The sequence below is a fragment of the Callionymus lyra genome, chromosome 5 (genome assembly GCF_982586985.1).
Source record: "Callionymus lyra chromosome 5, fCalLyr1.hap1.1, whole genome shotgun sequence".
Taxonomy (NCBI): Eukaryota; Metazoa; Chordata; class Actinopteri; order Syngnathiformes; family Callionymidae; genus Callionymus; species Callionymus lyra.
In genome coordinates this window covers 18640888-18664064 of record NC_141822.1, presented here as the reverse complement: position 1 = coordinate 18664064, position 23177 = coordinate 18640888, and the positions used below count along the sequence as shown (strand labels likewise).

Sequence of the window (23177 nt, the reverse complement as noted above, 5' to 3'; positions counted from 1 at the left end):
GTTTCTTACTAAATCGAATCTAAAAGTTAGCCTTATAAAGTAGACCTGTTACCTGACGTGTCGCACCACCGAGGAAATTCTACCTTCCCAGGTGAGTTTGTAACAACTCTAGACGGAGGGCAAAAGTCAAATGGCAGTATGACGAATTTTAGAATTTATTTTGATTTGCAATATCGTGTTTTATAGCTAGAACGTGAATGTGGTTCGTAACCCAAAAAAGAAACCGAATTAAAGACTGTCCTGTCGTTCGTGATGTGTACATATATACGAGTCATTCTGATGGACATGTTTATGGTGAAGAAAAGCTGACAACATATTGTTAAACTGATTTGTGCTGGCATGCTAATGTTAGCTAGCTGTGGTTGAAATTAGCTCTATAGCTTGCAGTGTATTGTAGAACCTCTAGGGGGCAGTGTAGGATCATGCAACTGCATGTCTGCAGCTGTTCTGTCTCACTTGCAAAATATCCAGATGTAGTTTTCGTGTCGAAAGTCAGGATCAGCCCATGGAGTCTGCAGACAGACAGCCAGACAAGAACCAGACTGAGGACCTCTAAAAAAAAAGCCATCAGACATAAATCAGGTTTCACAGCCAGATGGCAAATGGCCCAGATGTGATTTTGTTGTTCTTATTTATGTCTACGACTCACTATCGTATTCCCCCAACTTTAATGGTTATTATTTGTGTTTTAACAACTTGTGTGGCACCGTTTTGCTTGACAGCAGTTGAAATATGTTTAAGGTTGATTCACAATATAGTGACTGTTGACATTGTTAGAAATTGAAATTCTTAAATTTCATAGTATATTTGTTTTTTTTCCATCACTATGTTCTCCTCCAATACACGTTGGAGCCAAAGATTAGTTTATTTAGTTGAGTCTACCAGATAAGCCGATGTTGCTTCGACTAACGAAATAGTCAATAGTGTTCATAGTATTGAGTCAGCACATTTTTCTCACTGCACTTTTTTGGTTTAAGCTGTCATAGCAAATGAAAGTGAACTGTGTTATATCACAGATTCACTCTTTGGGTTCAGCCTAAAATCAAACTGTGAAAAATCCTTTTAATGTTTACTAGTTTAACTTGAATCCGCCTTGTCTTTTCGTCTTCCTCTCCAGTGTACAACGTCGCCATCCACTGGCCAGAAATGAACCACTCTGGACCAGAGGCAACAGGTTTGTAAATACATTTTAAAGTGAAAACCCTCCATGTTGTCATTTTAAAAAGGTTACAATAAAAACCCATAAGGTTGGACTATTAACAGCCTCACTATTCTCTGCATTTTAATAATCATATATGATTGTTGGGCATTATCTTCTAAATCTGATTTAAAGACAAATGTCTTTATTTATTATTATTCTAACGAATGCATGTATTTTGTAGACACATTTGTACCTAATTATCATAATTATTTTTTATTTTTGTAACTCGGAAATGATCATATAACCTTGTTGGGTCATGTAGAAAATAAATTCTGTAAGTTATTATATATACAAATGATATGCTGGATTGGTTGTCTCATGTAGCCTATAGGGTTTGTGGCGAAAAAACACAGGCTTACCAGACAAGACACGATAATGAAATCATGACGACTAGACAAGACACGATAATGAATACATGGCAACTAGACAAGACGCATATTTCACAATACTGCTAAGGAAACTAAAATGACAAAATATATAACTGTAAAAAACATGTTTTTCTTTAGCAGAATCGCAAAAATGATGCAGTAGAATTTGTGAAATGTTCTGTCATGATTCAAACCTGTGACTTTATAACTGTAACTCACAAATATGATTACATTTTTCTTCTGAGATGAAAATGATGATGTCTTTTACTATTGCTTTGGCTCTGGTGCCTTTCATTGTTGTCTGGCCTATAGCTTCTTTTTTTTTTTTACTGAAACATGGGATTTGAGTCATTTTGGTCATGTTAGCATAATTCTTGTGTTAGTGCTGGTGTACTATTATTGTTTCCTCCAAATGCTGCCACTAAAAGTGATGAGGCGTCTTCAACACTTGCATCATCGTACTCGGTTTTTGTGTCGCTTCCCTTTTTTTTCTTGTCCGATTGTCACTTTATAGACATAGCGAACGTGCATTACTGCCCCCTACAGGTCACAACTGTTTGGACAAGGCTTTGGTCTTGGCTTTTCACCTAAACAAAAGCAGGATTATTTTTATGGGCTAAAAAACTGTGCTACATCCCCAATATGTTGTTAAGTTGTCACGTTTAATTGAGAACATTCCACTCCAGATCAGCCCTGGACGTTCCTGAAGTGCACGATAATAAAGATGCTTTCTAAACATGTATTGAGTTTAGTGTTTATCAATAGTGTCGGGCTGTTTGAGTAATAGCAGGGTAATTATTTTTACAAACACTTTCCTTTAGCGTTGGATTCCGTGAGAGCTCTCCATGTCCCTTCCAAGATTCTGCCAGAGCACCTGTTGAAAGGTATATCCACGGCTCAAAACAAAGCCTGAAAGGAGAGGAGTGCTTGTCCAGGAATGTAATGGCATCCTTCCAGAATTGTGCTACTTGCAGAGCTGCTGCCAAGTCACACTGAAGCTGTTGTAGTGGCTGTAGAGACATCGAATACCCCATTTACACACTTGATCTTTTCTTTCAGCAGCAGGCTGCCAGCAGGCTGTTGGACCGGCCCCGATCCGTGTCTGACTTTTTCGGAAATCTAAGTGTCGCTATTATGGTCTGGAGAGTCGGTAGTTTGAAAAGCGCTACGTTACATTTTTCAAACCACTTTTGGAGTTGTAGTTTTCAAGTACCTGTATATACTTTTTTTTTTACACATTCCTCTCTCTTTGCGCTTGATGGATCTACTGACTCCTTTAAGAAACATCTTAAGACGTTTTTATTTGTTCAGGCTTTTCCTTGATTTTCTGGAACTCCTGTTGTTTTATCAGTTTTATCTTGACCTTTAAAGTATATACTTTATTGAATATTGTTTTGATTGTTTAAGCGCTTTGTGACCCTGGTCTGGAAAAGCGCTATACAAATAAAAATGACTTACTTACTTACTTACTTACTTACATTAACCAGACACACTTAATTTGGACCCATGGAAATCACATTGCATCCCTTTGGTCCACCAACAGAAAAATGGTCTTATTATCATGTATTTGGAGTTGGTGTAACATTTGTCTGCTCGAGACAACTCTCCTCAAGAAAATAGTCAATAATGAGATCATTATTATTATCATTGGAAAGCTAGTGAACTAAAGATGTGGCCCTAGAAGAGATGCGTCCGGGAACATGCTGTGCTACAAATGACATGCATTGTTACTTGAAAGAAAAATATAATTGATCTCCAAGAGTTAATGAAGCTTCTACAATATTATGGAATTATATCTGAACCATTAGAAATTGGTGAAAGGTGAATTCAAATGTTTTTTTTTATAAACATTTAAAAAATATATATGTAATTCAATTTAATAATTTCATTATTAAAAAGGTTGAATTATTATTATTATTTTAAATAAATAATCTGTGTACTAAATGTTTATTAAAAAAAGAAAATGGAATAAATTCACATTTCTTTTAAATGAATTCATTTTTTACACATGGAATTTTACTATAATGTTTATTATTATTCTTAATTCAATATATTTAATTGTTGTTTAATTTCAATATAAACATTATGTATAATAGTGACACCAGAATATACTGAAAAAAATGTAACTTAACTTTAACTTTAATCCAATCAAGGTGGCACTTTAAAAAATACATTTTATTTTTTTAAATAATTTATATTTAATTCAATTAGTCAATAAAACGAATTATACCTCTCAATATAATTAAATTATTCCATCCGAAAATGGAATGCCTAAATGAAAAAACTTAAAGTTATGTCTGAAAATGATAAATCAATCCTTCAATATTCCGATTGGCGCTGATAAAACTCCACAAGCGATGAATGTTGTTCTAGTTCCAGAGAGGGAAAAGAGGTCAAGTTAAAGAGAAAGAGAGTTGTTTCACTCTTCTTTCCCAGGCTATGCGTCAGGAAGGCAGAATTTTTTACACCATGAACATCACATAGACCTTTCCTGGGGAAATCCGAGACAAAACCAGAGCCTGTTGCAGGGAGGGCGCAGAGAACAGGAAAACCAGCCCTGGGAAGGAGGAAGGGAGGGAGAGGGGGGTGCATGGTGTGACTGACAGAAAGAAGCTTAGTCGGGCATATCCACAACAAAGAGAAACCAAAATATAAATTCACAGAACTTCTCATGTTAAGTTGCCCCGCAAGACTCTCAGAATCCCTTTGGCTGCATATCGAGCCGGAATGCAGAGCTAATTCCTGACTCTGTTACAAAACCATTTCATGTTGCGGCTTCTTTTCTATGGCTTTTGAAACACACATTTAACCCTTGTGTTATCTCAGGGTCCCGGTGACCCGGTGCCACCGAAAGCAAATGTATTTTGTTTTATTCCTGGGGTATATTTATTCAGGTATCAAGGTGACCCAAAAGCCTGAAAACAAATGTCTTTGTGGTATCCCTTGTGTTGTCTCTGGGTCAAGGTGGCTTTTCGGAAATGTATAAGCAGTGGTGAAGGTACTTTGACCCAAATGCATCACAAGGGATACCATAAACACATTTGTTTCCGGGTCACCTTGAGTCATAGATGACACGAGGGTTAAGTATTATTAAGGATAGGAATGTAATTCCAAAACAAGATGTTATAATCGTAGGGGTATTAAGATTATGTTCATGCATGTTCATACATTGTTATAAATGTAAGTTCCAAATGTTTTAATTTGTTTGGTAGTATTGTACCATTATTATTATGATTTTTTTTATTTATTATTTTCTCATTAAGACCTTTTGTTTCTTACTACACTAACTCTTTTGTTTAAAACATTAAAACTACATAAACAATAATAATGAAAAAACGACATTTTTCTATTGTTTAAAACTGGTTGAAGATTTTTTTTTTTTAAATGACCATTTCACTTTTAAGTGTGTAGTTTTTGTGTGTCTTTTAAATCCTCACACACTGATGGTTATACTTTGACACCGAGTTACAATGAGTTAACAACATATCCCGGAGCGTCAACAAAACTATTTGGACGCTGAAGTTTCTAAACCGCCTTAAAGAAGTTAAAGTATCCGTCTTTAAAGCTTTGCTCCTTCCTCAGGTCTCGCCCCAGGTGTGTTTGCAGACAAACTCTTGGAACTATGGACCCGGAAAGACCTGCAGATGGTAAAGAGTGACTTTCACAGCGTGCGTCTTTATCCCAGACATGCAATAGTGCATGTGGGTGTTTATGAAGGTAAAGAAGATGAAGTGATTTTGTGTCTGGACCGGGCACTTGCACAGGAAGGAACAGCAGAAAGAGAGACGGGGAGAAAGCTTGGAAGTGTGTGTGTGTGTGTGTGTCTGAGTGTGTGTGTGTGTTAATGAGGAAACCAGAGTGAGTGTCTGTCAGTAGGAAGGAAGGAATTCGTGCTGCACTGAATGAACTTGAGATTTCTGCGAGGAGGATGTTGAGTGGATGACATCTGTTTTGCAAATTAAGACTCGGCACCATGAATTCTCACACAGATATTATATTCTCCTCCTGCCAGTTCACACAGCCGACATTTTCATCCTCGCTCTCCGTCGAAAATGATGCCAAAGGTCACTGTGTCAGTTGTAAATCTATCTATTAAATAAGAATAACTGGCGGAAAAGCCGGCTGAATTGCTCCTATCGAATCTTTATTGCTCCATTTTAAGTGTCAATGCTGCTGTTGTAGATGCGTTACAGAAGTTTTTGTTTATTAAAGTAGAAGTCCGTCATGTTCTTTTTTTTTTTTTTAAGAGTTAATTTTCAATACCTGAGACCAACCTTTTGTAAACTTGACCTTAAGGTATGTTTTAATCTTTAAGAGTCAAAGAAAAAGACAAGTCTGATTTAACTTTCTGAACTTTACGACATCACAAAAGATCAGAAAAAAGAAGTAGGAAGTGTAATTTTGAGCAAAAAAGTACACTTTAAATCAGGCTTCTCGTCTTCGGGTCGCGGGGGCAGCAGCTTCAACAGAGATGCCCAGACTTTCCCCGCTCCAGCTACATTGTCCAGCTCTTCAAGCTTCCTTAAGTTTAAGTTTTTCTCTTTTTTAAGTGTCTGTATAATTGTTAACATCCATAATATCTGTTTCTTATCTCATCTTAATCACTGGCATCTTTATAGGTCATGATATCATAATAAACAATAATTTAATTTGATTTGAAGCCCACTACCAAGTGGTCCACATAAAACACAAATACATTTTTTAAACCATTGATTTTTCTCTGATTTCGGCCACAGCTGGACTGGGTCATCCAAGAAGAACTTTCAAAGCAGCAGGATCCTCTCCAGACGCTGCTTACGATTCTGGAGCGCTGTCCAGGCAAACAGCAGGGGCGGAACCAGACTCTGGGCCATCGTGTCCTGAAAGAGTTTAATAAATGGATGAAGAATCATCCACAGGTATGTCCTAGTACAGGCAGGCAATAACATTTTTTTTTTAATGCTACATGTTAGCATGTTAACGGTTTATAATTGTTATTTACCTTTTTTAGGTGACGCTGACATCACTTCCAAAGAAACATGCGTCACTTCTGCAGATTCATGCTCTTTCTCTTTTGACCGATAAACATAACAACTTCATAGACCCGATCATAAGCATATTTGAACTCGCAACTCTGGATCCTGCCCTTCTCTGCCAACACATTGTTCACCTGCAGACACTTAAGTGTTACAAAGAGGTGAGTGAAAGAAAAAGTATGTTTCCCTCCAGCATGCTACAAGATATACTACAGTAATACTAGATTCGTTAGTCACTAGAAATGCATTTTTCATTTTTGTGTTTAGAGATGAAGTGTAATTTGGCACAGTTAAATGATCATTAATGGAAATACATCAGTGCCATTGGAATTAAAAGGGGTTAATAATAATAAACATTGAATTATTGATATTTGGTAGTTGAAGGCGATCAATTGAAGTCAATATAAGTCAATGTATAATAGTGCCACTGTGATTGGTTGAAATTGATATTATACCAACATTTTTATGTTGAATTTAAAAGAATATTCAATTATGAGAATGTATTCTTTTAATCTTTAATTATTGGAATAATATTCTATGTGTAACAAGAATAAAAGTCCATTGATTTTGGAAATAATTCATTTTTAAAATTCAATGAATGCAATTAAAAAAAAATCTACTTTTAAAGAAAAGAAAAAGAAAATATTGAACTTAATTATCCAATAATTAGACATTTTTGAATGGTTGACCCCCCCCGCCCCCAATTATTAAAAAAAACAACAAAAATACAATGCTTAAAAAAAAAACCGTAACAGTTCAATAAGAATTCAACATTTGGCACTTGTATACTTCCATAACAGTTTCATCATTAGTAAAACCACTAGAGGTCTTGTGTATCGTGCTTGATTTGACATTTTTTAACTTAAACATCCACTAAATTATACTTTCAAAATGTGCTAACCTTCCTAATTCCAAAGGCAGCAACCCTCGGTGTGAGGATGAATCTGCAGAATCACCTCGATTTGGAAGAGGTAAGACCATTTGGCAGCAGGTTTCTATTCAATTTTCTTGAATAAAATGATTTAAACAACACCATTTAAGATTGAAAACATTGTTTCTGTCTCCCCCTGGTTAAAGAACAGTATAACTTAAATTTTGTGAAATCTCTATTTCCACATTTTCATTTCTTTACTATACAAGATTACAATGGGAAGATATTTACTGAATGTAAGGCAGGTTATGTTGGTGAGGGAATTGAATGAAGCCAATCATTACAGTAAATATGAAAATGTTACATAGAGCTGCTTTAAAACAAGTGGATCTATTTTCCTAGATCTGTGTGCCACTAATCCTGCACAACAAGATAGGACTGGCCGAGGAGTTCGTCACCGGACACGCTCACCTGGAAAAACAACTGGTCATTTTACTGGACTCCTGGTGCCACTCGTACTTCAGCGCGCAAGATTTAATAAAGTAAGACGAGTCGATCCCTGCGACGTGCGTCGATGAAGCGAAGTAACTCGTTCTCGCGTGTTCAACAGGCGATATCCACGTCTCTCTCTGTCGAAACACAACATGGGTGCGGTCCAGTCCAAAGTGTTGACCAAACATGTCTTGCGACTGATGGAGAAATTCAAAATTGACCAAGGTTTGTGGTGCAGCGAGTGAGGAAATGATCAAAGCCGGGTTTGTGCAGAGCGAGCTAATGATCGTGTGATTTGTTGATGCAGATTTGTGTCCCAACGCTCTGCACAAGAGACGAGTGACCTCTCTGCGTTTTCTCATGTTCAGAAGGTTTGTGAAAGTAAGTCATGGGAAAAAACATCAGAGAACGTTTAATTGTCCCTTCATTTTACTATGACTCTTCATATTTTTGTAATTTGTTTGAAATGATGACTTTATTATTGAATATATATATATATATATATATATATATATATTCTGTGTGTAACCCAATTTAACTTCACTAGAAGCAAATGTCTTTTATTAAGGATCTTATTCGAAACATTTTTACCTAATATTATTTTTATCTTTACATTCAACACCTTTTTTAGCATTTGAAGTATCATTGGTAGAGTGAGACAGAAGGTGGCAGTAGTATATTGTAACACCCCAAGCACAGACTTTAACCCTTGTGTTATATGTGGGTCACTGTGACCCGGTGGCCCCGAAAACCCACCTTGACCCACAGGCAGCACAAGGGATACCTCAGACTTATTTGTTTTCTTGAACCTGAGATAGCACGAGGTTACAATCTGAGTAAAAATATAAAACTTGCCTTTTTAGTTTAAATATTCTTCCCCCCTCTTTTCTTTAAGCTTGTCAGCCCCTCACAAAAGTGGAAGTATAAATCTGGCCCTTAAGGAAATAGAATTTCTGACCCTAATACCCAGAGAAGCTTTGAGCGAGAACGGCTGCTAGTTCTGCACCACAGAGAGTGATGCATGTTTAAATGATTCATAGATCCTGTTGATAATCCAACTATGTTCATCATTACATTAACACATTTTTTTTTTAAATGTAACTTTAACTTCATGTTTTGATGAAATGATCCATATCCAATCAGCTTAAGAAATACTCGCACACATTTTTGCAATAGATATGTTTGAACTGGAGATGAACTCAAATACTCTTCTTAAAAAGAAGCGGACTGTGCTTTTTATTCATTGCATAAGAGAACTATAACAAAACAGCGTCTTTGCTCGGAACACGGATAAAATTCTGGTTTTAATTACACATATTTCCACTTTTAATTACTTGGGGAGATTTGTTGAATTTCAGCCAGTCCTATATAAACTGGAAACATCTGGAATATTGGCTGATTTAAGGATGAAGGATGGATTCAATTTCCGAAAACAAGAGCACAAGGAAGCATTTTACATTCTGTGGAATTATTACATTAGTGGTGGCTGTGGCCAACAAGAACCTCTGATGTGGTTCTTTTTATTTACACAGAGGAACTAGGAAATTATTTTAATAATTTATTGGAAGCTCTGTTTGACCTTTGAATCCTGTTTCACGTATAAAAACCACAATTATGAAAAGATATTGCAGGCCCGTTAAAGACTTTTCATCTGGTTTCTTTCACACACACTTTTATTTCCTTTCTGCTCGGGCTTTAGGTCATACGTGGCCTTTAGTGATCTCAGTGTGATCTCCAGAGATCTGTTTTCAATTGGTTTTATTTTTTATACACTTTCCAAAACTATGACTTCATGAGTTCAGTCTACCTGCTGAGTGAATAAGTACTTTATTCCTCTTTTAGAACAACATGTCTGAGGAGAACTGGGTTGACCTTGTTCAGGTATGTGTCGCTTGTTGTTTTTGCTTGGAACAGCGTTATAAATTATTTTATAAATAACTAGTTTGTGGTCTTTCAAATACGTTAATTTCCTTCCTAGTATGTGGCAGCAGACGACCCAGAGGTCCATATCCAGTTGGTGGAGATGCTGCTGAAATACAGCAGCCCACAGAAAGCTGCTCAGTGGTCGCTAAGATACAACATCCCACAGCATCGACTCCCCCTCAGGGTTCTGGAAGCGCAGAAAGGATTACCGCCACATCTACAGTGAGTTAAAATTCCATCTTCCGTTTTCAAACTCTCTAACTATATATATATATAACGCAACTAACCTGCTGCCTGACATATTTTCAACTAATGCATCTTTAAATACATTTCAAAGAATGTAAATGGTACACCTATTTAATTGTTTATATCAGGACTACATTTCCTTTTTTATTTCTCATTCAATTATATTATAATTAATGGAAATCATAAAGCTTTCATTATTTTTTGAAAACGAATAGATCCTTTAAAACATTAATTGATATTAAAAATCAAGTACATTTCTTTAAATTTTCACAATGTAGAAAGAATATCAATCCTACTTCAGTTTATCCATTTCTCTATATCGTATATTAATATGACACTGAACTTTCATTTTTTTCAACTTTTTATAATCATTTTCTCGTGTCATTCGCGAAATGAAAATACTTAGAAAACATTGTTTTACCAGCCCCTCAACAGTAGCATGTGGGTTTAGAATTTTGATAGCAATCACCTGCTAAAATACAACACATTTTGACCAAGTATTTTTTTTTTTATTAATTTCATCAAATTTGTGCCCTTAGTTATTTTTTTAGAAGAAATTAATAGTATGTTACTTAAGTAATGTGGACGTCTTTTAAAAAGTTTTTCTTTATAAGATTATTCTTTTAGTTGTTTCGTTTATTTTTACATTAATATTAAGAGTGTTTTGCACATTTACCTCAACATGTAAATAATAAGCGGAATTTCGGCACATGATCCTTGTTTATTATACGTTATATCTAATAGAATTGATCATGTTGTGAACCTACACATGTTGCTTTTGTCAGGGATGTCAATACTCCAACACAAACCGAGTCGTGGATCACATCCGAAGACCACTGTTGGAGGTTTTACCAGGTTCCGCTCAACAGAGACCAGGTTCATATAGTGAACACGCTGGAGTCTCTCCAGAGATGTCGTTCGGTTCTTCTCCAGGTAGTTTAACTAATCTTTTGTTTGATCACCGTTTATCTTCCTGCTTTAATACCTTCGTGATGTTACGTTGGTAGGAAGGGCTCGTGGTCGGGGTGGACATGGAGTGGCAGCCTACGTTTGGCTGCCTCACCGAGGAGAAGGTTTCCCTCATACAACTTGCAGTATCTGACCAGGTTTTCTTGTTGGACCTGAGCTCTAAAGAGTTGTCGAAACACAAAGATTTGATAGATCTTATAATGGATTTATTTTCTGATCCAACGATCATTAAACTGGGTAAGTATTAGAAATGACAATCATTATTTTTTTATTCGAGACATGCTTTACCAATGTTTACTTATTTGTGATGCGTGTTCATTTTTGTGTTCAGGGTACGGTGTTGCTGGAGATCTCAAATGTTTAATGTCCACATGGCATCAGGCTTTACAAGAACCTCTTAGAATGTTGGGCTTGATCGATCTCCTTAATGTTCATAAAAAGGTAATGTTGGCTATTTTTTGCTTTTATAAATCTGGATTAATCTTAATTTTATCCTGAATTCCTGTTTAATAAGTTAATACTGAAATTTTAACGATCATGAATGGTTTCAAATGTTGGGACTTGTTTTGTTAATTGTTATTGTTGTAACTTGAATTGAAAAACAATATGAATAATTATTTAATGAATGATTATTTTACACATAGTTTTATTTTGTAGAATTTTAAATTCCAAACGTACAAAGAGCATTGTTTGGTAGCAACCAACATTTTTATTATTAGTCAACTAGTTTAACCTTTCAATATAAAAATAAAAAAAATGAATTCAGATATTAAATAAAATGAAATGAAACCCTGTCAACCTTAATATAGCAGTAATTTGATTTAATTATTTTAAAATAATGTATTAAATGCTTAAGGAAAGACTAACAATCCAATACATTTAAGTTAATGTTACAATAATAATAATAATGAAAAAAAAATTAAAGTGCGCGTCACAATAAAATCACATAATACGTTAAAATAACACATACAAGAAAGCACATAATATGTTAAATTCAACCATGTGATTTTCTGATCTTTTTAGATTTTAAGTCTTCATTTTCTTTACATAACAGCTCCCCTAACTAAACTTTTTTTTTTCAAACATGCTTCTTATTTATCTTGTTTCTAATCAAATGTCTCACTTAGATCAAACTTCAAAAGAAAAAAGGGACTCCGGCTGGACCCAGGGAGGTTCTCGTAGGAGAAGGTTCTTCAGAGAAAGGGTTGAGTCTGTTGGTGCTTCAGGTTCTAGGACATGCTCTGGACAAAACAGAGCAGTTATCCCACTGGGAGAAACGTCCATTACGCACCAGTCAAATACGATATGCAGGTGAGCATCAGAAGTACATCGTACTAATTACACCATAAATAAAGGTGTTCATCGCCTACATTTTGTTGGTTGTTTGACATCTAGTGGCTGATGCCTACTGCTTGCTGGACGTGTATTCTGTCCTCTCCAAAAACCCGTCACACTTTGGACTGCCAGCTGATCTGAGCTCTGTCCCGGACAGCCACGCACAGAAGGCCAAGGACAAAGACCAAAAGCAAGCCAAGCAAACGAAAGAAGAGGGAAGCGAAGAGGTAATTATTTAATTTGCTGTTTTACGAGCTACTTAAATACTTTCGCAACAGATGGAGAGATTCACGATCAGATGAGCTACATAAAAAAATCATTAGTCATTTACACTCACGGCTGTTTAAAGTTAAAACGGATTGAGAGAATCCCACAGATTTGTGATCAACACAGCATCCCAGATCGTTTTCACCCCCGAAAAGGGGGAACAATTAAGCTTGACCACGACACTCTGAGACCCCGTCAGCTCCGGGGGTGAAGTTTTGTGGCTCGCAAGTGCTGCAAGTGAAAAGAAAATCCCCCTGCAGGGATCAGTTAAGTATCACATTATTGTCTCCGTCCATTTAGGAATGTCAGGAGGCTCAATGGGCCGGTGCCTCTCACAATCACCGGGAGAAAGACCTCTTGTGTGGCGAGAAGCCCTCAGAAGAACACCCCCCGCTGAGACCCCAAGAGTTGAGGGTGGTGTGTGACAACATGCTACAAGGGCTGGGAAGGTACCTGCGCTGTTTGGGTGTCGACGTGGTCATGCTGGAGAATAACGACGATCACAGGGTCGCCGCCAACGTGAGTGGGGAAAAACCGACCAGTTTCCGCACCAGTAGACATCACTTTTTGAACATCTTTTCTCAACCTTTTCCATGTCAGTTGGCTCAGGCTGAAGGTCGAGTGATTCTAACGTGTGGACAGCCTTATCAGAGCGTAAGTTATATTTGACATAAGCGATCTTCACAACGGTCTCTTATTGAGGCATCTCATTGTAGTTGAGGTCTCAGGTGGGCGAGGGTCGCTGCCTGTTACTGGAATGCTCCGAGAAGGCCAAAGATCAAGCTCTCCGAGTGCTGGCACACTTCAACGTCCGGCCTACAGCCGACGATATCTTCAGCCGCTGCCAGGTAAGGACGGTCCGGAGGAAGTTTCTTTTAAATAAAATTGCATATCTAGTACGAAAAGTGACTGTATCCTCTCGTCCTCAGTCATCACCCGGATCTCGTGGGAATTTGTTGATCCTTTTAGCTGTTTAATTTTCAAATAAATAAACTAGACAGATTTGATTTTATAAACCCTTTATTGACGTATAAAAAATCAAGAACTAAGTATGAAGTAATACAATTAAATATGATTTTAAAAGCCATATCAATACAGTATCGTAAAAAGAATATATCGGTGTATCAATATTATTTCTCACCCCTAATATTGAGTTAAAACCCTGGTCGTTAAGACCTTCAACATGTAGATAATGCATCATTTGTTTGCTCAGATAAGCCTCGTCAAGTCCGTTTATTTTGTTTTTCTGGTTTTTCGAAAGAGTTGTTTGTTTGCTTCCTCTGCCTGCCTCTCTGACCAAAGAAGTTTGAAGTCTGAAGTGAAAGAATGTGAGCATCGTGCATCATTGAGATTCTTTGTTTAATTATACTTAATGTAACTGGAAAGATCCAAGTGAGGAGACCACTTAGCATAGCTCCCAGTCTCTCCACTCGAGTGAGAAGGTGATGAACAAGGAGAAAATTAACCCTCTGGACTTTCACTTTGAAGGCGTCAATTTGAGGCCTCGCGGTGTATAATTAGCGTCCCTTCTGGTTCTTCCATTCAGAGAAATGTCCAGTCACGAAACAGTCAGGGCTTGTGGACAGTTTTTTTTATATCTGGAAACAGTTCTTTGGTGTATAAAGAATGTGAGGGATAGAAAATGACTGCGAGAGATAGTAGTTAAAGTTTCAACTAAAATGTTCAGTTACATTGAGATATCATTTTTCAAAGATTTCCAGTTGGGATTTGTTGTTTTAGAGTTTTCCATTTTAGAATACACATTTGCAATAGATAAATCTTCAGTATGAGTGAACACCTGTGTAAGCTTTTCTAAGAACTCTTATTTCGTCTTCTTAGTATGTCTGAATAAGTTGAGCAGTGGCTTTCAATTCCGCCTTCATGTGTGAGAGAAGGACAACTTCCACCTGCCTGTGGAAAACTTGTATTTTCAATATTCAGATTTAGATTTGACAAAATAATGTTGTGCGAAGTTGGATCCTACATGTTTAAATGGATGATTAACGATAAAAACTGTATAAAATGAAGAATTTATATGATTTCTATAAGTATATCGGTGCCATTAGAATATTGAATTTAATGTTTCAGATGTTCAAACTAAGAGTTTTTATTACATTTCTTCAGAGAAATTCAGTATTTTTGGGAATAATTGAATTAAATAATTTTTATGTTGAATGGCTGAATTTGTTTTTATTGACTTTAATCAAATGCAATTTGAAAGGTTGAAGTGGTTGTTTTTAAACAATTGAAGTAAAAATTAAACTTTTTTTTTTACTAAATTTTCTAATTCCAATAATTAAAAAAACAAATGTTTTAAATTCAAGCCTTTTCGAATTTAACTTGAGAAGCTTTAGTCGTGGCCACCAGACGATACAAAAAGAGTACCGAGCTTCGTGATCACACTTATCGCCAATCATGGTGAAGAAAACCAACAAAATTCCATTTAAAAAAAAAAAAAAGAAAGTGGATCAAACGTCCGTAAAAAGAAAAGTGACAAATGTATAAAGGGGAATAAATATCAAGAATTGCTCGTCAACTTACTGCATTTCAAACTCACAGATGGAGATGTTTATCAACACGGTTCTGTTTACTACAGAATGATATGTTTCTCTACTTGCTGTTTAAACTTAGTGTTTATGGAGCGCCACTGATTTATGAAACCTGACTGCAGATGCCCACATGGGTGGCTGTTTACGTTTGTCTGTGCTGCCTCTGGTCATTGGAAGGGGGGTATCGTTTTCTGACTTGGGTGTTCTCGCTGACTCTCGGTAGGGGGTCCAAATTGTGTCTCGAAAATGCAATACTTGGCCCATTTGTGTCGACCAGAAAAAATGTAGAAAATTTGGACCACCTTGTTTGTGGCCTCTTCTTCTAAAACGGACTTAAGCATGCTTAAAATCTGGCCCGGCAACCAGGGGCCAAATGGTGCCACACTTGACTGTACTTTAGCTCATTTCCCACAGGGTGGGTCAGTTTGATGGGCCGACGTGTGGACAAATGTGTCGTCTAGACCAGTGTGAGGTCCATCTCCTTGTTAGGTGTGAAAGTACTTTAGTAGATGGAGCTTGAGACAAATGTATGGTTCATTCGCATGTCTTCTGTCAAAAGGGCCATTTGGAATAATGAAAAAAGGAAAGAAATTAGAACTATTGAGGTGGTGCTAAGAAACGTCTTACGCTAGATGTCGTCTGATCACTGGAATTTATTTTTTTGTTTTTTGCATGCTGTCATTTAATGATTTTTATTTAAATCTGTCTTGTTTTGATCTGAAATATTGAATTTAATTTGGATTCTTCATAGAAGTTGCTTTAAATCTTCTAAGATTAATATCACATATAACGGCTATAAAACTAGAGCCTGTTTTAATAGTTACAGTGAGATATAAATTATACATTAAATAATGACATTTTACCATAAGGTATAATATTAATTTGTAGCTGAAGCGTAATTCAGTTAAACGGGCTAAAAAACGACCAAAATAATGTAAACTATTTGAATTAACTTGCAAAATATTCTTCTGTTGAAAACATTGTAGTACCTTTATCAACATTTTTATTTAGTAGCATGTGTTGTTTAATATTTCATTAAAAACAAATACTTGTATATTATTAAAGTTACACTCAAACAAGTTGGTGCTGCTGCCGGTAGAAGGAAGGGGGTCCACCCTGGGGACTCCTCCTCAGCCCACCCAGGCAAAGTTAACCCCCTTTGTTATCTGATTGTGAAACTCTCTGATGAGCACTTGGTGGGTTAGCTTCTCTTTTCTTTTTGTTTCAAAGTCTCTGTCATGCACATACCATTAGCAATGGCCATAAGACCAGCCCGGGGAGGGTTGAATGTCTTTGTTAAGCAACATTTCAAAACTTTTAGGGGCCTCGGAATGTGATGACGGTTGTCCTGAAAGATACGTTTTTAGAATCGCTTTTCATATTTAAATCTCCAGGCTTTAAGATAATTACTGGTGTAAAACTCTTTTTTTTTCTCGCGGTCACTGGCCACAATAATAAATGCATTATTTCACTTCCCGTTCATTGATTTAACAAATGTTAAAAAGAAAATATTACGTTTCATTTAAGTTTTTGTGAGATAATGTTACTTTATATTGATTTAATCCTTAACTTCCACTAAAGTTATCACCTGTGTTTTTCTGTCTGTTCGGAAAACCTTTCACAATGATATTTCTATTTCAATGTATTCTAAGGTGTTTTGGTAGTGTTTCAAATAACCATCTGAACCCACAAACCTTTTGAAGAATTCATCGCGGTACTTCTACTTTTTATGCTTCATTTGCGTCAAATAAATGTAGGCCAAGCATTTTGTGTAAAAGAAAATCACAATGATGGTTCGAATTATCGGCTTATTACAGGTTACTCAGTCTATTTATAATTATTTATCTAAAAATAAAAGTGGCCGTCTGCCAGTAGGGCTCAACCACGATATGCTTGTACAGTTATCTTGCCAAGAAAATGGATTAATGGAAATACTTTGGAGCATATTTGCAGTGGTTTGGCTTTTCATATTTGTTGTTTCATATGTAATGTATAATGTTGTTTATGTATCTATAATAACAACAATAATAATAATAATAATTAATAATAATCTCTATTTATATAGCGCCTTTCTAGACCAGGGTCATCTATGGTAAATAGATTGTTAGGTTTTCTGTTCGATAATATTGGATAAGGAATGTTGGAAATGAGGAAGAGGATCAATACATTTAAATTACTTTAACCTAAAATCATTTGTTTCTATGAATATAACTACACATTTATTACCCCGACCCGACACAGAAAAACATCATTAACTGGGAATTTCTGTATTTTCCCAGTTGTCCTTTTATAGACATGGCAAAGATTGTCTGAGAGATTAGGTGACAGCGACCAAAACACACACACGTCTACAGTGACACCCAAGTCTCACACGCATAATCTGTCATACAAAAATACACATGCATTCATAGAAGTGACGCCTTGGCACCTACACACACACACACACAATCGCAAACCGAGTCTCCTCGATGCTTTTGCAACAGAAACCCTTGGTTCCCACGCACCGGACTACTGGGGAAGTGGAAACAAGAGCAACAGGAACCACCACACCATGAGAGGGAGGGGTGGGAGCGCTGCAGAGGAAAGACGGAGGGAGAGATTTTAGAATAGAGGTGATGGCAGGGGAGGTAAAAAAAAAAAATGGCAGTGAAAGCTAATGAGGACTAAATGAGCTGGAGATAAGAAGGGAAGACCAAAAATAACCGGGGTTAGCGATGGAGGCTCTGCAGAGGGTGTGGGAGAAAGTCTGAGATAATCGCCGCGTGTGTGAGAGTGTTTACTGAAGAGAGCGGAAGAGAAAGTGTCTGAGAAAAGATGGCATCGGAGGAGGAAGAGGAGGAGGTCGCAGCAGGGCGAGGCGATAGAAAGACTTGTTGTCTGTGCTTTGATCTACAAAGAGAGCCGCGAGGCTGAGAATCGGGGAGGAATGTGAGAGGTTGAGACACGTTTCAAGTTTCGCCCTCACCACTTGTGTACGTATAATTGGACATGAGAAAAAAATGCCGCCGGTGTCTTCCGGACACGTCCATGTGCTCCGAGCTTATTGAAGCGACGGGCCGGTGGAGTGGACCAGAAGACTGAGGCTTTTATTTTGACATGATTTGAATTTCTTAAATGTAGGTTAAGCTCTGCAGGACATGGTGTAAGATGACCTGAGTCAGACAAAGAATTAACACTCATCTTATAATCCTGTTCTTGTTTGTTTTGGTCGGACCGTGGAGGTTTTTCCTTAAATCTTAAAAGTGCATCACATGCATGATGATGATGAATCAGGAGTTGAATTTCTGTCTCTCAGTATTTGTCTCCGACTCCTCTAGACAAGAGGGAGCAACAGTGAGAAGGGAGGTGAGAAGAGGGGGTGGGGGGGGGGGGCATTCCATAGACCGCCAAGACATTCCGAGGGAAACCATCCCAAATATTTCCCACTGTGTGCGGTGAGGGCTTCGCGTCTCCTGTTACACACACACACACACAAGGTTTTGCGAAAGTGCTAAAAAAAAAAAGTGAACACACCGAGAGAAAGTGTTTCTCACACACAATGCGGGTCTTTCTCACAGTCACGCTTTCCGCCACATTCATATGTATCGTGTTTATCTACATGTAGACGGTTTTGAGGTGGATTTGCGAGGGAACTGATGGGAACGCATGATGTCGGTGTCCTGTGTCCGTTTGGCCTCTTGTCGCAGAGGGAACACTTGATGTCGGGGAACCGAGTCAGAAAACTGCGCCGGTTATTTCAACATGTGGGTTTTTTTTGAATGAGAATGTTAGACCGGAGTGCAAATATTTGGATTTCACCGCCGCTGGAATGATGAGTTTGGCTCACTTGGGAATGAAGTATCTTAAAACAAAATGTGCCGGACATTGAGAAAGAATATCCAGAAATATATATTTATAGCTTGCGATTCCAAAATGGATTGTTTTTTTTAAATAAGTTAAATATCTTCTTAACTAGTGTAAGTTGGAATTATTCAACCGAGGGAAAAGATGGTTCATACAATTGTTACTTCAATTTTACTAATAAAAAACGTGATGATGAAACATACCGAATGGAAAGTGAAATTGTTAACTAAATAAGAAATGCCTACGTTTATTTGAAATGGTGTGAACATTCTTGCAACCAGTGATACCTGTATGAAGTCACTTATGGAGGAAATTGCTCTATTTTCCCACACTTTGTGTGAGCCTGAGGGTAGCACACTGATGCACTGACACCTGTCTGCATGCACACATGATGAACACTTCTACACATAGTATTTTTCCTCTGTGTCACTGTGTTAAACAACATTTGATTTCAAACAGAAATTAAGTATATTATGTAAAAAATATGAGTGCAAAATGTTCGTTTCGCTGCCCTGTTCTGGACAAAATGCATCAAGTTGAGGTCAGTTCCTTCAGTCAGTGGATCCCTTCATTCAGTTAAACTTGTGCAGCCAGACAACTTTAGGTGTCAAACTGAACGTTGTTGGATCAACAGCAACTGTCAGTGTTCCCATTCATTTTGAAAGCCTAATGTAAAAGTTTGATTCACAACAGGCCATGTCAGGGGTTACAATTTACACTGTAAAATAAATATTATAAATGCCTGTATCTACAAGATAAATACGTAATTGTTTGGCCATTTTTAATTATCAGTGTAAAAATCTGTATCTGTGCTGACATTAGAAGTGTGAATTGGCAAGAATCTGATACATATGTATACGTGGGGGACCGATCATATATATTGTGATACATTGCAAAATTGTAGGAGTAACGATGGATGTTTTATTTATTTTAAATAATTTAAATGTAGGAAAATTGTCATAGCATTGTCAACAGACGGTGAAGAAGAAGACGACAATGACAAATTACCTTTAATTGTGTTTCACAAATACAGGCATTTGCAGGATTTTTGTGATAAACAAATGGGGGGGAAGTTAAACGGATTTCTTGGCTGTTAAAATGCCATTGTATTAATTGAAAGAAATACTGCTGTTAAATATAGATACAGTATTGTCAATAAAGACATTGCAATACTAAAGTTAACCCTTGTTTTATCTTGGGGTCAAGGGATACCACAAACCCTTTTTTTCCGGGCCTTCCAGTCTCCTTGACCGTGAGCTAACACAAGCGTTAAGCAATATTTTATACACTACTAGCTGACACACACATAACTGCTTAATGTTTTTGTTCACGCTCTTAACAGCTGTGTAATGTTTGGAGGTACTTGAGGATGATTAAAGAAACAGTTCTGCAGATACTGATCTCCATGTTACCCTAGCACGTCATGATTGGTGGGGAAAACTTCTATTACCTTTTCCCATAATGGATTTTCCTACTTCTGCCTGTCGGCATCCTTTTCTCACCCTCTGTTTGACTCGTCTCCTCATCTCCCCTGCTCTCCTTCTCCCTGTGTCTCAGATCCCAGTCTCACTCTCTCCGTTCGAGTTTAGTCGAGGCAAGGAATCCGGTGCAGCCGGCAGCTGGAATGTCCTGTTTGTCTTGCTCAGTTTTGTGTGTGTGAAGTTGGTGAGGCTGGTGGTGTTTTTTTGATGTGTTCTATTGTCTGGAAGCCAAGCTGCTTCCTGCCACCGAGCCTGAGAGAAATGGAAAAAGAGGAAGACGAGAAGTGAAGACAGAATTTTTGAAGAATATGCATGACAGGGGATGTCTTGTGAAGCGTAGCAGCACAATGTGAATGTTGAAATAACAGAAAAGAAGTATAAAAAAAAAAGAAGGTTAATAGCGGAAGTGATGCAGGACTAGGAATAGGAAGAGAGGTGAGAAGGCAGGAGGGTTGAGCTTCAATAGTCCTTTTCCTCTAAACACCAATACAATGAAGGAGTGCGTAATTTCCCATCACACTCACATGCGTGCACACACACATGTTTCTCAGGGTTAAAATAGATTTACTCTGAGTTCAGCTGCTACGTCTTTCAACATGTCTTTGTGTCCGTGGGAGTTTTGGCGTAAACGCAGGTGGATCTTTTATTCAAAGGTTTGATTAGGAACTCACAATGTTATGGTATTACCTCGATATAATCAAGAGAATAAGACGGGGGAACCTGTATGTGAATTATTACTTTGCCAAGAAGGTCATGTGATTGTTCTGTTGATCTTTCCGTCAGAAAAAATAACCTAAATTAAAAAAATTAAACTTTCGGGGGGAAAAATGGAGATTGAGACAATAAATAAGTGATTAGATATTGGTATTATTTTGTAATTTCCATCTTGATATAGGAAGGTTTTGAAGGTTTCTTCATTCACTTGTGTGGCTTCTGACGTCTCGCGCCCAACTTTAATATTGACGGAGAAAAACTGACAACACAGAGTTTATTACATTCATTAAAACAGTTTAACTGTATGTTTAAGATTACATTTTCTCATGTTTAATGTTACACAACTGTACCCAAGCAAATACGTAATTGGTGGAACCCTTCACTGATATTGGCAATAATAAGAATAATGAAACTGATAGGGCTGTAGTAAAAGGATGTTGTTGTTATTCAACAGCTTTTATTTAAGTTTTAATGTGAAATCGCGAACACCTGGACCAGTGGTTCACGTTAAGACTATCCTGTCATTACAGCGGAAAACTTTCGCCGATACAATTCATTTGTCATGGAGGTTGTTCTCAGTGATTTTATTATATAATTTGTTCAAAATATCCTTTTAGAAGAGTTTAAGCTGTCTTGGTGCTTTTCAATGTTTTTATCATATTTTATATATTCTATGCAGATTCTTTTTTATGTATTCTCTTATTTTTTATGTATTCTCTTATTCATTACAAGGCACATTAAGTGTGGTGGGGCTTCCTGGTATAACTACGCTTCCTTCTAACATAATACTCTTCGTGGAGATATACCACGAAGCCTAACCTTGAGGTCAGTACGTTCAACCATAATTGGTATATAAAGCAAGCTGTCCATTTTCGGGAAAAGAATTTTCAGTGCAATTCTGAAAAATATGGTATCATTATTATTTCATTCTTATGCAGTCTAATAAATGGGCAACACAAATGAATAAGTGTTCCTCGCTTCTCTTACAAGCTGTAATGGAAACGGGCGGCATAAGAAAGAATGAGTAAAAAAAAAAAAGAAGGTTATTACATTTTTGACCACATAAAGTACAGGCCAAGGGTTTGGACACACCTTTTATTCAATGTTTTTTATTTTATTAAACTATGAATAACCACATGCAGAATTATGTACTTGAAGAATTGAAGAATCTACAATATGATCAGGTGTTTCACAAAGTATCCACTTTTTTTTTGATGACTGCTATGCAAACTTTTGTCATTCTTTTGATGAGCTTTAAAAAAAATAGTCACCTGACATGGTTTTAACTTCACTGGTTTGTCTTTTCAAGAAAGTTGTTGGCCTTATTAATGGGGTTGGGACCATTAGCTGTGTTGTGCAGAAACCAGGTTGATACAGTTCTATTGGACAACCTTATAAGTAATATGGATCAATCGGCTAAGTAAAGAGAAATGAGTGGCCGACTGAGTCAGACTGGAAAAACTTTAAATGATCCCAGAAGGTGTGTCCAAACTTTCTCCCTGTACTGTATATGTATTGAAGTTTTGATAAATCGATTCCTTTGTTCTCATGTGGTTGCACAACCTGAATGTCATTTTTTTGGCAGGATTAAGCTTCCTTGGATTTTTCACTAAACAACAATATATTCCTATATTAAAAATGAGATGTATGTTATTTTACCAGATTGAAAATGGAAAGGTAAGCATGATGTAGAACCAGGCAATAAAGTGCTTTTTGAAATTGAAGAGGGATCAGCTTCGAAGTTGTGCTTGCCTGCAAAAATGAAAACCAGTAATGGGTCCAACCTTTTCTCACTTATTTATAACCAATAGGTTTACAATTATAAAGGTGGATCTGACAATGAAAGGGTAAAGTAGTCGAGGTGTGTGTCGAATCCACTTCTCGTTCTATTCCGATGTCGACT

General features: G+C 37.0%; 1 protein-coding gene across 3 annotated transcripts in view; it reads left to right on the top strand.

Moving 5' to 3' along the window:
- The window catches only part of exd3 (exonuclease 3'-5' domain containing 3), a 44326-nt gene continuing 21149 nt past the window's right edge, over positions 1 to 23177 (top strand). For 2 of the 3 annotated variants that reach the window (XM_087791313.1, XM_087791315.1), the window contains exons 1-19: positions 1 to 91; positions 1118 to 1174; positions 5152 to 5216; positions 6306 to 6467; positions 6560 to 6745; positions 7502 to 7555; positions 7858 to 7997; positions 8066 to 8172; positions 8255 to 8328; positions 9790 to 9828; positions 9926 to 10092; positions 10902 to 11049; positions 11124 to 11322; positions 11417 to 11526; positions 12213 to 12396; positions 12481 to 12647; positions 12988 to 13206; positions 13288 to 13341; positions 13404 to 13535. In XM_087791313.1, the coding sequence (XP_087647439.1) occupies positions 1147 to 1174; positions 5152 to 5216; positions 6306 to 6467; positions 6560 to 6745; positions 7502 to 7555; positions 7858 to 7997; positions 8066 to 8172; positions 8255 to 8328; positions 9790 to 9828; positions 9926 to 10092; positions 10902 to 11049; positions 11124 to 11322; positions 11417 to 11526; positions 12213 to 12396; positions 12481 to 12647; positions 12988 to 13206; positions 13288 to 13341; positions 13404 to 13535 (2235 nt within the window). In that variant the 5' untranslated portion in view covers positions 1 to 91; positions 1118 to 1146. The remainder of the gene's footprint in view (positions 92 to 1117; positions 1175 to 5151; positions 5217 to 6305; positions 6468 to 6559; positions 6746 to 7501; positions 7556 to 7857; positions 7998 to 8065; positions 8173 to 8254; positions 8329 to 9789; positions 9829 to 9925; positions 10093 to 10901; positions 11050 to 11123; positions 11323 to 11416; positions 11527 to 12212; positions 12397 to 12480; positions 12648 to 12987; positions 13207 to 13287; positions 13342 to 13403; positions 13536 to 23177) is intronic. The other variant, XM_087791314.1, reaches the window with a different exon arrangement.